At 35.6% G+C, this 14,496-nt stretch overlaps 1 protein-coding gene across 12 annotated transcripts in view; it reads left to right on the top strand.

Annotated features, from left to right (window-relative positions):
• BBS9 (Bardet-Biedl syndrome 9) overlaps positions 1-14,496 on the top strand; it is a 730,525-nt gene that overhangs the window by 282,218 nt on the left and 433,811 nt on the right. The window contains exon 20 of one of the 12 annotated variants that reach the window (XM_021079339.1): positions 5,982-11,085. The exons of the other annotated variants lie outside the window; for them this stretch is intronic. Within the exon in view, the coding sequence (XP_020934998.1) occupies positions 5,982-5,987 (6 nt within the window). The 3' untranslated portion in view covers positions 5,988-11,085. Of the gene's footprint in view, positions 1-5,981; positions 11,086-14,496 lie in introns of those variants that run through there. 12 annotated transcript variants of the gene reach the window in all.

Genomic DNA, 14,496 nt, shown 5'->3' with positions numbered 1-14,496 from the left:
GAGAAAAGATCTGTTTCTCAGGGGGGTACAAAATAAACTTTTAAAAGTATTACCTCTAACGTCATAATTAACTATTTCATGTGTAGTCATTTTTTAAATATGTGAGCATGGTAATCCTTGGTGTGTATGTTTGTAAACAATATCCCTTTTATTAGATAAAGAATGTTCTCTTTTACCCACTGAAATGTGTTAACCTCCATGAGAACATTGTAACCAGACATGGAAAAGACCTAAGCATTCTTTATTGATCATTTTGTGCAGAACATCAGAGAATGTTCCAGCAGAGTGCAGCAAAAGCCAGTTATTGCAAAATATACTCTTGCCTTTCCTTAGACAGTCTGGAATGTGGAGACATATAAAGGCATTTCAGATTCAAAAAATGATGAAAACAAATGATAGAGATCCTGGAACAGTGTTCCAGTCCTCCATCCTTATGAGTAGGCTTCAAACAAGTAAAGCTTTCTCTAGTTTATTCAGCAGTGATGATCTTTCTTGAAAAAAAGACATGGTAGGAGCCCAGGATAACACTTAAAAGTCAGTGTGAATTAAAAAAAAAGTTAGAGTGGTCTATTTTTACTTTCTTTTCTTTTAAAATATAACTTTTTAAAAAGCCACAAGTACTATGTATCATTTTTTTGTCAGAAAATATAGATAAGTAAAGAGAATGAAACAAAAAGAAAAATACCCTTATCTCACTGTCCAGAAAAAAATCATATTTTAAATTTAGCATATAGCCTTCCAGATTTGTGAATGTGTTGTAGTGTAAATAAAAATAGAAATATTTAAAAATGGGGTCATCAGGTACATACTGTTAGGAAAGGTTTTTTCACATAAAATGAGTCATTAATATGTTCCATGTCAATAAATTAGTTATAGCTGTAGTGTTTTAAAAATAGTTACTCTTGTAGCTAGTTTCAATAACATTTGTATGGTATGTTTCTGCCTTTTGAAAAAGTGTGTCATACTGCTTCATAGCAACATGTAATTCATTTCACTCTGTGAATAAATATTTTTCTGATACAGACCATTGTATATTTGATGTGTACCACAAGGAATAAATATTTACTACTGTAGATTAGCTGATTTTTCTTTCTGTTGGTGATTTACTTTAAGAAACTTCTCTTTCTTACTTGTAGCCCATTTTTAGAGAGAGTGATTCTTTTTTACTAGAATGTGACTACATATTAATAATACTTTAAATTTGTAATTTTTAAAGTATTGGTTAATTAGGAAAATTAGATGCCTAACTTTTCTTGCTTTCCATCTATCAAAATTATATTACTCTTGATTTTATACTTAATAATAATATCTTATGTTCACAGTAGGATAATCTAAAAAAAGAGGTATAAAAGATTATATTTGGCATTCCACAAAGAGAATAGTGCTACCAAGCTTAAAAAATGCAGTTATTAAATGCTAACTATTTAGTTGGTATATGAGCACATCCATTTGAATTATGTCTGGTATATGACTATTCCTGAAGGAGTCTTCACTGGGGGAGAACTTGGAGTGACCCAGGTCAAGGACCCTCCCCATCAGAAATGAGCACTACTTCCCCAACAAGCTGTGTCAGTGGTTGCAATGAGTGACTGGGATCTGGACGCTTGATTCTGAAGCAAGGAGAGCAGCAAAGTAGAAAACTCTAGCCAGGTTAGAGAGATCATGGAAGCCTCCTGCCCAGAGGTGGAGGCTTTATCAAGCCTGGCTGTGGCATAAGATTGGGCACAAAAGCACAGGTGTAGATCTGTTTCCATAGCAGAGAACAAACATCTGCCTCTGCTGCTGTGGGGAGGAGCAGACCTGGGCCTGCAGGGACCCAATGGGGGAGGCATGGAGAGTCAGGGCCTGTGGGCGAGCACGCCCTGCCTTTGGTAGTCAGCAGGAGCTAAGGTTAAGGGGGTCTTTCATACAATGTGTAAAGTATATACAATCATAAAAAACAAAACAAAAGCATAAAAATATCTTGCATTATTTTAGCAAGAGACTTCAAAGATGGTAAACTTTAAAAATTGTAGATGTCCCAGGATATTTAAAATTAAAGGGCTGAATGGAGATAGTCACTTTGCAAGAACGAGTATATCAGGGCATTTAGAAACAAACTTTAGTTTCTGTTCATCAACAATGAAACTTAAGGTGGCCTTTTAAGACTTAAAGCCTCCCTAAAAAAAAAAAAAAAAAAAATCTTGTAGTGGGGGTAAGCAGCCATTGGGGGGCAGCCACAACTTGGTTAAAATTACAGGTCTGAACAGTATTTTCTCTAATAGGAAAGTTAAGAGGACTGCTTTTATTCCTTTTTGAGCTAAAACATGTAAAATAAAAAGAAAGTTCAGTAAAATTTACAAAACTTAAAATTAATGCTTTCTTTGACATTTCAGCTACTAAGTGGCATTTTTTGCTTAAGCCTCTAAATGCAGTCTTTCTCAGACTTGACTTTACCTGATGTTTTTCTCATCAGCTTGTAGCTAGAGAAATAAACACATACACCATGTATGTGTGCTATTTTTGTTTTAAAATGCTATCTTTTTGATTCTATGCTTGAAATCAAGTGGTTATAGCAGGGTGATTTATAGGGGAGCAGAAGAAAACTCCTTAGCTTATCATTTCAAAGAAATAGAGAGATTACTCTCTGTTCCTCTTATAAAAGAGAGAATCACCCTTTTCCTAAAACGCAGTTTTCTGCTGCTAGCTAGATGCTCCCTGAAATGTACAACCTCTATCCTTTAGTAGTTCTAAAATTTGCCTTGGGTTGAATCTCAAGGGGAGCATTAAAATATACAGGTTCCTGAGCCCCACCCTAGATTCACTGAATTTCAAGGAAGAAGGAATATTTTTTCAAAAGGTTCCCTAGTGATTCTGATGCAAAGTCCAGGAAAATGCCTGGCAACTTTCTCTCTTGTAACTTGTGAGAACTACACTAGGAAGAGAATTCCTCAGAGCTAACTTCTTAAAAAGTTTGAATTATTGGAAACAGGTATTTTAAAATATCTACAAATAGTGCATGTAATAAGGTTTAAAGCAGAGGTTTTAATACAATTTTGTAAAAATTTTTAGTATGTAGACCACATTTTAATAAAATTTCTTACTTAGGGGTTTCTTCTTCACACCGATGCCTCTCTTAGATTTGTTTTTAAATTTTGGAAATGGAAATGTACTTTTTAGCTTAGCAGCTATTCAACAAAGACTGTGAATGCCAGAGTAACTGGTGTTCCTTTTTATGATTAGAGATTTGATCACTCTTAAGAGTAACAGATGTACAAGTGAATATTCACCATCATGTTATGGCAAAAAATTTAAAAATTGTTTATGATTTATTTGCTATAAAATTAATGTTATATGTTCATTCATCTCTCCTCTAAAGTATGAAATAGCTATGTCGAGATTACAGAGAAGCAACAGAGCAATAAGAAGGAAAATCACTTATGCAAGGACATTCTAATGTACTGTTAAGTGCACAGAAGAGCCTAGATTATTTTGATTTTCATGTCATTTTGTTATCCATCATTTTGGTATAATTGGAGAAGTTCTCATTCCTTCCTTACCCATGTCTAAACTGGTTATAGATCTAACTGTAAGACCTCACTTTATCCAGTATTTTATCGCTAATTAATTCAAAGCATAATGATGATACAAACAGGCACACATTTGGGAGATAGTTAGGTCATGTGATGTGTATCTTGGGGACTTGGTTGCCAGCTCTCCTCTTCTCAGAAGGCTCAGGAAGAAAAGAAGGTTCATGAAATGAACTAGAAGAAACAGGGAATTAAAAAACCTCTTTTGGGTCTCAGGCTTACTTGACATTACCTTCACTGTGAAAAACCAGGCCGCCCTCATGGTATTTTATTTTGGTGCCGAGCTTCATATAACTAAACCAGTGTCTTTTGCTACTTGCTCATAAGATCCAGCTTGACCTTTCAGTAGCAACCCTGTTAAGGGAGAAAAAACTGGAGAAAGCACAAACACAGAAACTTTGAATTAGTTCTAAACAAATGGGGATCTATTTTTTACCTTAAAAGAAAACAAAAAGGAAGACTGGCTTTGAGTAACATTTATCAAATTTAGACTAAAATAAACCTAGAGGTTTATAAGGTCCAGTTTGTGGAGTAAAATATTGGCATGAGAATAATGGAAACATTGCATGTAGGAAAATGTACGGTAGTAGAATTAGAAGGGAAAAATCACTAGTCATGACCCGATGTTACTACAGCCACACCAGCTTATTTATAATAGGAATTCAGTGTGTTATAACAAAGAGGGTTCTGTAAATGCACCGTGATAAAAATGGCTAGTACTTATAATAGCGGCTATTTTTTGAGCACTTACTCTGTGCCAGCTAGTGTTAAGTACTGTACTTATATTATCTCAATTATTTTTAAAGGTTCTTTTGCACAGAGAGACTCTGGAATTTTTTTTACTTTCAATCATTTAATACTTTTAAAAAGCATTTCTTTATGTAAACATTTCCCTGTGGATTTAAGGTTTTAGGAAATAAAAGGGAAAATATTAGCTAACCTTGTTTAAGAGAGAATGATGATATTGGGCATATGGTATAAACTCTTCCCACATTTCTCAAAATGTGGTCCAAGGAATATTCCTTTGGAGACATTAATATTAATAATATTTCATAATATTTTGTGAAATAATTAACATTAATATTATTTATTAAAATTATTAAAATTAATATTAATTATTAAAATTATTAGATATTAATAGTATTTTGTGAAAAATTGCTTTTAAAACACTGCATTCCATATCTTCCTATTGGGGTTCACTAAGCCACACTGAGTTGCTAAAGGCTCTGAGAAGTTCTGCCCTAAAGAAACTTAAAACAAAAATCTGTGTTTAAGACTTTGAAAAACTTATGGTTACCGAAAGGGACAGGTGTGGGGGGGGTGGGAGGGAGGGACTAGGGGGTTGGGATTGGCATATGCACATTGAGGTATGTGGAATGACTGGCCAACAGGGACCTGCTGTATAGCACAGAGAACTCTACAGTATTCTGTGATTATGTGGGAAAAGAATCTGAGAGAGAATAGATATGTGTATATGTATCACTGTGTCACTTTGTTGTACAGCAGAAATTATCACAGCCTTGTAAATTAACTAGACACCAATAAAACTTAAAAAACAAACAAAGAACAGTGTTTATTTCACTAGTTTATGTAAGCACAGAACACTGTGTATGGGAAAAGGGGGTACATGTTTGATGAGTGCCTGGTTGGTATTGGAGACAATTCTGCATGGAGTATTGTATTTCTGCACATCTTGGGAGTCAAGGTAATGCCTTTGCTCTGGACTATTTTTTAAAGAATATTTTTACAGGGGATAGTTTTGGATGATAGAGATAGTGTCTCCCTCCAGAGCGAAGCATAGGTTGTTTTTTGTCTAGGATAATTAAAAACTAGTCACTCCTCCCAGGAATACTTACTCACCATGATAAAATATTTGTGTTCCTTAAGCTTGGGGTTCTTCTTCTGTAACCCAACCTACTGCCTGTGTAGATGTCACCTTGTTCCTTTTTTGCATCACCTGTGGGAATTTGGGCTGGGGAACTAGCTCAAGGGCTGAGTACTATTGTTGTAAAAAGTGATAAAATCCTTTGCCTTTTGAATCTTGTGCGAGTATCCATGAAACTATGGCAGGTTAACTGCAAGTAGGGTAAAATCCTAGACCTTTCACTATTCTTAACAGGGAATGCCAAAATATGTCCTTCCAGGTAAAAGAATTTACTTCTGGCTGAGTGAACTGGGGTGGAATGGGATGAGGTAGTTGGGGAAAGCTATGAAGATTGGGAAAAAAAAGATTCAACAATATATGTGTCCAAAATCCAAGAACCTTCCACACATTCTGGTATATTGAATCTCCTTGTAATTTTTCTCTTCTGAGATAATTAATCTTAGTTCCCATTGCTTTCCTTTATGTTTTATTTTCTAGACATCAGTTATGTTTTGCTAACCATTCTTTTCTGTGCTTTATTTTTCCAGGTGTAGAATTTCTATTTGTATAATGAAACTTAAAGTGGTGATGGATCATAAGTAATGCAAGATATGAAAGAAATACACATTTATTGACCCTGTATTATATACCTGGCACTTTGCTAGGCACGTTACATGTTTTTTTTTTTTTTTTAATATGCAATCTTCCATGTTACTTAGCATTTTGGTATATTATTATATTCAAGAAGAAACTCGGGGCTCTCTGAGGTGGTTGTTATAATATTCATAGCTGGTATTTATAGAACACTCCTAAACACCAGCTGCTATGCTAAGAGTAAATTATACTAAGAGTAAATTATAGTAGTATAGTATAGGATATTTTCTTATTTTATCCGCATAACGACTCTAAGCAGTTCTGCTATTATCCTATTTTATGAATAAGGAAACAAAGGACCAGAGAGGAAGTGACCCTGGGTCCTGTAATTAGCAGAGTTATGATCTGAATGCAGGTACACATCTGTGACTTCAATGTCAGGTCATCCCCTCAACCCTTGATTTAAGGTTTTATGAAGATAACAATATGTAGTGGCTTGAGCTAGGGTGACTATGTAGTTATAGTCCAAACTAGACATTTTGAAGAGGAAAGAGGGGCAATATTAAATAATTGCACCAGGACAATAGGAATATGCCCAGATTGTCATGCAAAAGCAGGTGTGTGGTCACGCAATCATGTACAAATACAACACGCAAGTAAATTCTAGGATAGGTTGCAGTCATGTTTGTACTACTGATTTTTGACAGTTGTGGTTCTAGGGTATTATCGCCCATTGAGTCAATATGTTGAATTCAAATAGTTTTAAGTGTTTCAGTGTGTTTTGAAAGTGTTTTATTGCCAAGGTAGATCCACCCTTATTGATAGTTCCAGTAGAGAGGAAATGGATTACTGCACATCCTTTTCTCACACCTTGCTGTTTAATGGGTCTCCAGAACTTAGTACAGCCCAAAGTAGAGGGAAAATTTACAACATTTTAAAAACAAAACAGGAGAGAATTACTTCCCTCTCTCTTTCTCCACCCCTCAAATTGAGGAACATGAATGACTTGGCTTTATAGGGTCTACATTCCTCATCTAAATGAAACCCAGCTGAGGATGGAAAATTGCAACACTATCTTGTCTTCCCAGTGTCAACTGAAAAAGGATAAAATACTTAAACTTTGCTTTCCTTGACATCATTTTCAGTGGGAGTTAAAACAAAGAGAGAATAGTATTTAATGTACAGATAGATCTATAATAACTATGGTAGTTTTCTTGTTGTGGCTTATACATAGTTGTTTAATTAGCCTCTATAGAGTATTACAGCGGTTTTCAATTGATTTTTCTCTTTGGCACTACTTACTAGATTTTTTTGATATCACTGTTGGGCTAGCCTTGTAAATACTTTTTGTGCATTTTTTCTATACTGATGTCTTTTTTATTTTTTATTTTATTTTATTTTATTTTTTGTCTTTTCTAGGGCCGCACCCATGGCATATGGAAGTTCCCAGGCTAGGGGTCTAATCAGAGCTGTAGCTGCCGTCCTACGCCACAGCCACAGCAACACCACATTCGAGCCGCATCTACGACCTACACCACAGCTCATGGCAACGCTGGATCCTTAACCCACTGAGCGAGGCCAGGGATCAAACCCGAAACTAGGTTCCTAGTCTGATTCGTTAACCACTGAGCCACAACGGGAACTCCCTGATGTCTTTTTTAAAGAGTGTATTTTGTCAAATGATCCCACTGTCAAATAATGTTATCTTCTGGAGATTAACCATACATTTTAGCATGTTAAAGACTGAGAGGAATGCTGGAAATCACTTGCTCACTTTGTTCAGCCCAGCATTTCCCACATTTAGATAGCAAGTGCCCCTACGCACTGCCCCCCTCTTTGATGGAGCATGTCTTAACTTTCTACAGAACATTAGAGGTATACTTTGGAATCCGCTGGCTTGTGTGTATTTTTCCTTTTAAAAAATACTCCCTTATTTGTTGTTATATCTCCTTTTCTGTCTTAATTTTTTGTCACCATCACCTCTCTACTTTTTTTTTTTTTTTTGAGTGGTTTTGCCTTGGGATTTTAAAAAATTCAACCAGAACTATTTCTATATTTATTTATCAAACTTACTCTAATTCCTTATACTTTGAATCTCTTAATCTTTTTTTTTCCTGCCTATTCTGGTGTGTTTTGTTCTTTTTCCAAACTTCTTACTTGAATACTTCCATAGTTTATTTTAATTCTTTTAGAACACAGAAAGCACTTAAGGCTATGAATTTGTCTTTGACTACAGCTTTGCCAACATACACATTTAAGTGTAGTGATAACGCAGTATAGCCTGATGAAAACACTATAGGCTTAGGAGGTAACCTCTATTAGAATCCTGCCACTTATTTCATGACCTTGAGCCTCAGTTTATATTACTGTAAAATGGAACTGTGAATACTTGGCTTAGCTTTCAGGTTTACTGGAAAAAAGTAGTTAAATTTTATCTGTAGAGTTCATAGCATGATACTTGGATGGTAGATTGTTGGCCAATGGGTACCTATCTTTTTTTTTTAATGGGTACCTATCTTTATTATTTTTATGATTTTACAAATACTCTCTAATTGCAATTTTGATTTCCCTTTGACACGGTAGTTGTACAGCAGATGTTTAGGAGAGTCATTTTACTTGCCAAATAATAAGATTAAAAACGTATTAGGAGTTCCTGTTGTAGCTCAGTGATAATGAACCTGACTAGGATCCATGAGGACACGGGTTTGATCCCTGGCCTTGCTCAGTGGGTTATGGATCTGGTGTTGCTGTGGCTGTGGCCGGCAGGTGCACCTTGGATTCGACCCCTAGCCTGGAACTTCCATATGCCTTGGGTGCAGCCCTAAAGAGACACAAAATAAAAAAATAAAATGGATAAATAAAAACATTAAATAGTTTATTGTTTTATAAGCTTATTGGGCCATTGTGGTCTTTAGAATTTTGCACAGCTAAACCTATATAGGCAAAGGATAGATCTGGGTTTTGGTGGAGATTTTTTTGAAGGTCCAGCTCTCTCTGCTTAACCTGGCTTTCCTGTTCAGAGCCAGAGCTTCATGGTTAGTAGAAATTACTTCTGATGCTGGTAGATAGTTTGCAGATATCTTTACTTTGTGCTGCTTTGTAACTGGGCTTTTTTGTATGTGCTGTCAAGAAGATTAACATTGAAATAGAAGAAAAGAGCAAATCGGAGTTCCTTTCATGGTGCAGTGGAAACGAATCCAACTAGGAGCCATGAGGTTGTGGGTTCAATCCCTGGCCTCGCTCAGTGTATTAAGGATCCGGTGTTGCCATGAGCTGTGGTGTAAGTTGCAGACGTGGCTCGGATCTGGTGTTGCTGTGGCTGTAGCGTAGGCTGGTGGCTAGAGCTCCAATTAGACCCCTAGCCTGGGAACTTCCATATGCCGAGAGTGTGGCCCTGAAAAAGACAAGACAAAAAAAAAAAAGCACAAATCAAGTACTGCATGCTAACTACTGTGTCAAACAGAAAGCTCCTTATATTATATTTGTTCTGATAAAGATGCCAAAGAAAAAGTATATTGTAATATTTCCAAGAAACTCATTCCAGTTTTTCCGCCACTTGAGGAAGGATTTTTTTCTTAAATTATTCTTAAAAATCTTTATTTTGCAGTGTAATTCCATTATGATGTGATTTTATAAATCTTCTGTTTCTTTTTTGATAAGCCTAGAGGGTTCCATGGAAACTTGGCTGATATCAATCAGATTCAAGTATTCTTTTTGGCCATTATGTTAGAGTATTAAACTAAGGTGGCTTTGTTTCTTTTCTTTCTTGTTTTAGCAGAAAAATGCTCTTGGAAAATCATATTTGTATATTTTATTATTTAAAATAGAATCATTTGAAATAAAAATAATATCATTTTAATTGTGCCTATAGGAGAGTTATTATTAATATTTAAGCAAATTTTTATGATAAATGTGCTTTTCCTTTTTCCCAAGGTATTTTCCCCCATTTATATCACATGTGAAACATTAGGCTTTATATGAGTTTCCCCTATAAGATTTTAGAGTTAAGAAGACATTTATCTGCTGTGTCCTCTCTCCTTCACTTTCTCTTAAGGCACTGATATATTTTATAATCCAGACCTTCAGTTGAAAAGGAACTGACATATATGTGAATAAGGGAGAGCTTATGCATTCCTTGAGACATATTCCATTAATCACCTAGCTACTTTACCAAGGAGACTGAAAACTGTGAATCATTTCCTCCAGTGCTACATGCTAAAAAATCCTTGACTTAGGAATAAGGATAATGTGTGCTACAATTAACTCTTTTATATCTGTTTCATTTGTTCTTTGTTTTAACATATGGCATATAGTTTTATATGAACTGCAGAGGCAGACAATTAAAATTTTGCATTTCCTAGCATCAAGACAAGTCTTTTATTGATGGGTACTCATAGTTACACGAAAACATATGTATATTAATCAATAATTTATCTTTAGTGACAGTCATCTGTGTAGTGTCTTTCCTATGATACATCATTGGTAGAACACAGTTTGGCAGTGAGGAGGCAACTGTTATTATTGATTTTGCATTCCTTTGGCAGAGTTGTATCAGTTCTCCTATACCCTAATCCAGTAGAGATATTAAATGGATTGCTATACTGTACTTGCATTTGAAATTTCTTCCTCTGTTTTTACTCTGAGTATTTATTTTCCATCAGCTTGTAACATTGTAGCATTGATTGGTTCAAGTAATGTATTATTCATGCCATTCTGGTTTCATTCCATTAGTGGTATCAGCATTAGTATTCAGTCTAAAGAGATAAAATTATGTCAAGGGCTCTCTGGATCGGCTTGTCCCATTTTCCTTTTGTTTCACATTCATAGAAGAGACTTCTTTTGTATAGTAGACCTTTTCATTTTATTGGTGCCAATTGAAATGATATAAAAAGCTAATATGAGGCTGATGTAAATGTGCCTTCCTAAATAATTGTTTAGTTTACAAATATTCATTGTACCAAATTTGGAAAATTTGGAAACATATAAAAGGGAAAATAAAATCATCCATAATTTCATCACCCTTTCACATCTTTTTTTAATTTTCCCACTGCACAGCAAGGGGATCAAGTTATCCTTACATGTATACATTACAATTACATTTTTGATTCCCCACCCTTTGTTCTGTTGCAACATGAGTATCTAGACAAAGTTCTCAATGCTATTCAGCAGGATCTCCTTGTAAATCTATTCTAAGTTGTGTCTGATAACCCCAAGCTCCTGATCCCTCCCAATCCCTCCCACTCCCTCCCCCTCCCATCAGGCAGCCACAAGTCTTTTCTCCAAGTCCATGATTTTCTTTTCTGAGGAGATGTGCATTTGTGCTGGATATTAGATTCCAGTTATAAGTGATATCATATGGTATTTGTCTTTGTCTTTCTGGCTCATTTCACTCAGTATGAGATTCTCTAGTTCCATCCATGTTGCTGCAAATGGCATTATGTCATTCTTTTTCATGGCTGAGTAGTATTCCATTGTGTATATATACCACTTCTTCCAAATCCAATCATCTGTCAATGGACATTTGGGTTGTTTCCATGTCCTGGCTATTGTGAATAGTGCTGCAATGAACATGCGGGTGCATGTGTCTCTTTTAAGTAGAGTTTTGTCCGGATAGATGCCCAAGAGTGGGATTGTGGGGTCATATGGACGTTCTGTGTATAGATTTCTAAGGTATCTCCAAACTGTTCTCCATAGTGGCTGTACCAGTTGACATTCCCACCAACAGTGCAGGAGGGTTCCCTTTTCTCCACAGCCCCTCCAGCACTTGTTATTTGTGGACTTATTAATGATGGCCATTCTGACTGGTGTGAGGTGGTATCTCATGATAGTTTTGGTTTGCATTTCTCTTATAATCAGCGATGTTGAGCATTTTTTCATGTGTTTGCTGGCCATCTGTATATCTTCCTTGGAGAGATGTCTATTCAGGTCTTTTGCCCATTTTTCCATTGATTGATTGGCTTTTTTGCTGTTGGGTTGTATAAGTTGCTTATATATTTTAGAGATTAAGCCCTTGTCGGTTGCATCATTTGAAACTATTTTCTCCCATTCTGTAAGTTGTCTTTTTGTTTTCTTTTTGGCTTCCTTTGCTGTGCAAAAGCTTGTCAGTTTGATGAGGTCCCATGGGTTTATTTTTCTCTAATTTCTATTGCTTTGGGAGACTGACCTGAGAAAATATTCATGATGTTGATGTCAGAGAGTGTTTTGCCTATGTTTTCTTCTAGGAGTTTGATGGTGTCCTGTCGTATATTTAAGTCTTTCAGCCATTTGGAGTTTATTTTTGTGCATGGTGTGAGGGTGTGTTCTAGTTTCATTGCTTTGCATGCCCTTTCACACCTTGATCCAATGTCTTGCCTTCTACTCCTTTTTTTAAAAAAGTTAAGTTCATGTTGTTTATTCAGTTTTGAATACTGATTTTTCCTTTGGAATTACATATAATAAAATCCTGGATTGCTAAAATAACCAAAGCAACTTAATGAATAAGCTTCCTAATGCTAAAAGCTGCCTGACATTTCAACTGCCATCCTTCCTTAGCATGTAATTTTTGATTACTTAAGTTGTTAGCTCCTGTAGCTAAATATATGAACAGAAACATGGCATGCTTCTGAGCATTGACAGATAACAATAGTTCCGTTGTCTGCTATGGAGAGGGAGAGTTACTATCTACTGCTTCGTGCATAGTAACTGAGTTTTATTGTGTTTTACCTAGTTCATAGAACCATTTAGTGACCTAGTTTTTAATTCATAAATGTGTCTAAATTAGTAAACAGTCTAGGTAATCTAACTAAAAGTTTACATTTGACATAGCATATTTGCTTATTAATATACTGAATCTTAAGTAATGGGAATCTAGAATGTACAGTGATGGTCATGACATAATATTATATGAATTTAAATAAGTGTCTTTGACCTTATAAAATATGCAGAAAAACTAAGTTCAAAGGAAATGTTTTAATTAGAGTGTTACGACTGTTACCATTTTTAGCCTTTTATAATGAGACATTTTAAAGAATGTTAGGAAATCTCACATCCTTTGTAAAGACTATATGAAATGAGTAATGATTTCTAGTCCTGTGTCCAAGCTGATGGGAACACTGTCTTGATTACAAAGTAACCCTACAACTTGGGCATAATGTAAATTCTGCACTTTGGGAAGGTTGTTTTTGGGGCTCTTTCTACTTGAATATCTCTCCCTTAGGTCCTGCACTGGTAGACTTCTTATTGATGGTGAAGGGAAGGAAGCACTGGAACTATTAAGATATTCGGAGTCTTTTTAAAAATTTTGTCTCTAACACTGTACTAGCTCTGTGATGCTTGTCAAGTTCTACATACTTTCTAAGCCCTGCTTTTCGCAGCTGTTAATGAGGGATGACATTACCTAAAATATTTAAGGGAATAATGAGTGAAATGCCCCATTTGTAGGAAATCCTTAATAAAAGTTTGTCCCTTTCTTGTCCTTATATGTAAAATATGTGGAAAGTTAGGACTAGACCATAGACTCTTTGAAAGGCACTAAATCATTAAGCATGCATTGTGTAGAACTTGGAAAATAACATCTTAAAGAAAATTTTTTTCCTTTTCTCTGCAATGCAGATGCATCGATGGACATTGAATTAAATGCTAAGCTTAGTGTGTGGTTGACAACATTCTGTGTTGGCCCATTTGTAGGAATCATAAATATGTTTTAAAATAGCAGTACATTTTCAATAGGGAGACATATTTTCTATGAAAATCATTAAATTGGTTCCAAGAGGATTTAGTGTGTTCTCTTGTTAGGTCCTTTCTGTCTCTGATATGTAAAAACTTAAGTGCTCAGAGTTATCAGTATGATTTGGGCACTCATCACATTGAAACAAGGATACTGTGCAGTTATCAGGGGATTCCTTGGGGCTAGAAGTGGCACCACATGTTCACTTGGGCATGTGGCTTTAGCCCTCCTATGACCTTCAGCAGCCTTTCCCAATTCCTTGGTATGGAGAGAGAACATATTTACAGTTTTCGGTGAAAAATGCCATGCAAATGAAGCTTTAAGGCAAGCCACCTTCCTAACTTGCCTCCTCGTGGAGATTGCTATACTGAGGCCAGAACCACTACAATTTTGGGCTGTTTGGTTTGAGCAAGAATTGTTGGTTTGCCATCACCTATTGTGTTTCTGCTGCTTAATTCTTTCCTGAGTCCTCGAGATGTAGAAGCCTGTAACGAAAAGATAGGGCCACTGCTGTCTATGGATATGAACTTAGATCATATTTTTGCATGTGTTGAATAAGTGTGTTATAGTGTACTTGAAGATGCCCATTGGTTGAACATTTTACCTTGTTATTTTTACTGATTGTTGTAACATTGATCAGTGTACCAACTTTGAATCATCTAACGCCTAACTTCAGATGATCATTGCTCAGAAAGTTATTTTCTTTTTTTTGGTTGGTTGGTTTTGTCTTTTTAAAAAAGTATAGTTGATTTACAATGTTCTTT

Source organism: Sus scrofa, chromosome 18, assembly GCF_000003025.6.
Source record: "Sus scrofa isolate TJ Tabasco breed Duroc chromosome 18, Sscrofa11.1, whole genome shotgun sequence".
NCBI classification, from domain to species: Eukaryota; Metazoa; Chordata; class Mammalia; order Artiodactyla; family Suidae; genus Sus; species Sus scrofa.
Note: the sequence above shows the minus strand (reverse complement) of the source record. Positions and strands in the feature narration are given on the sequence as shown.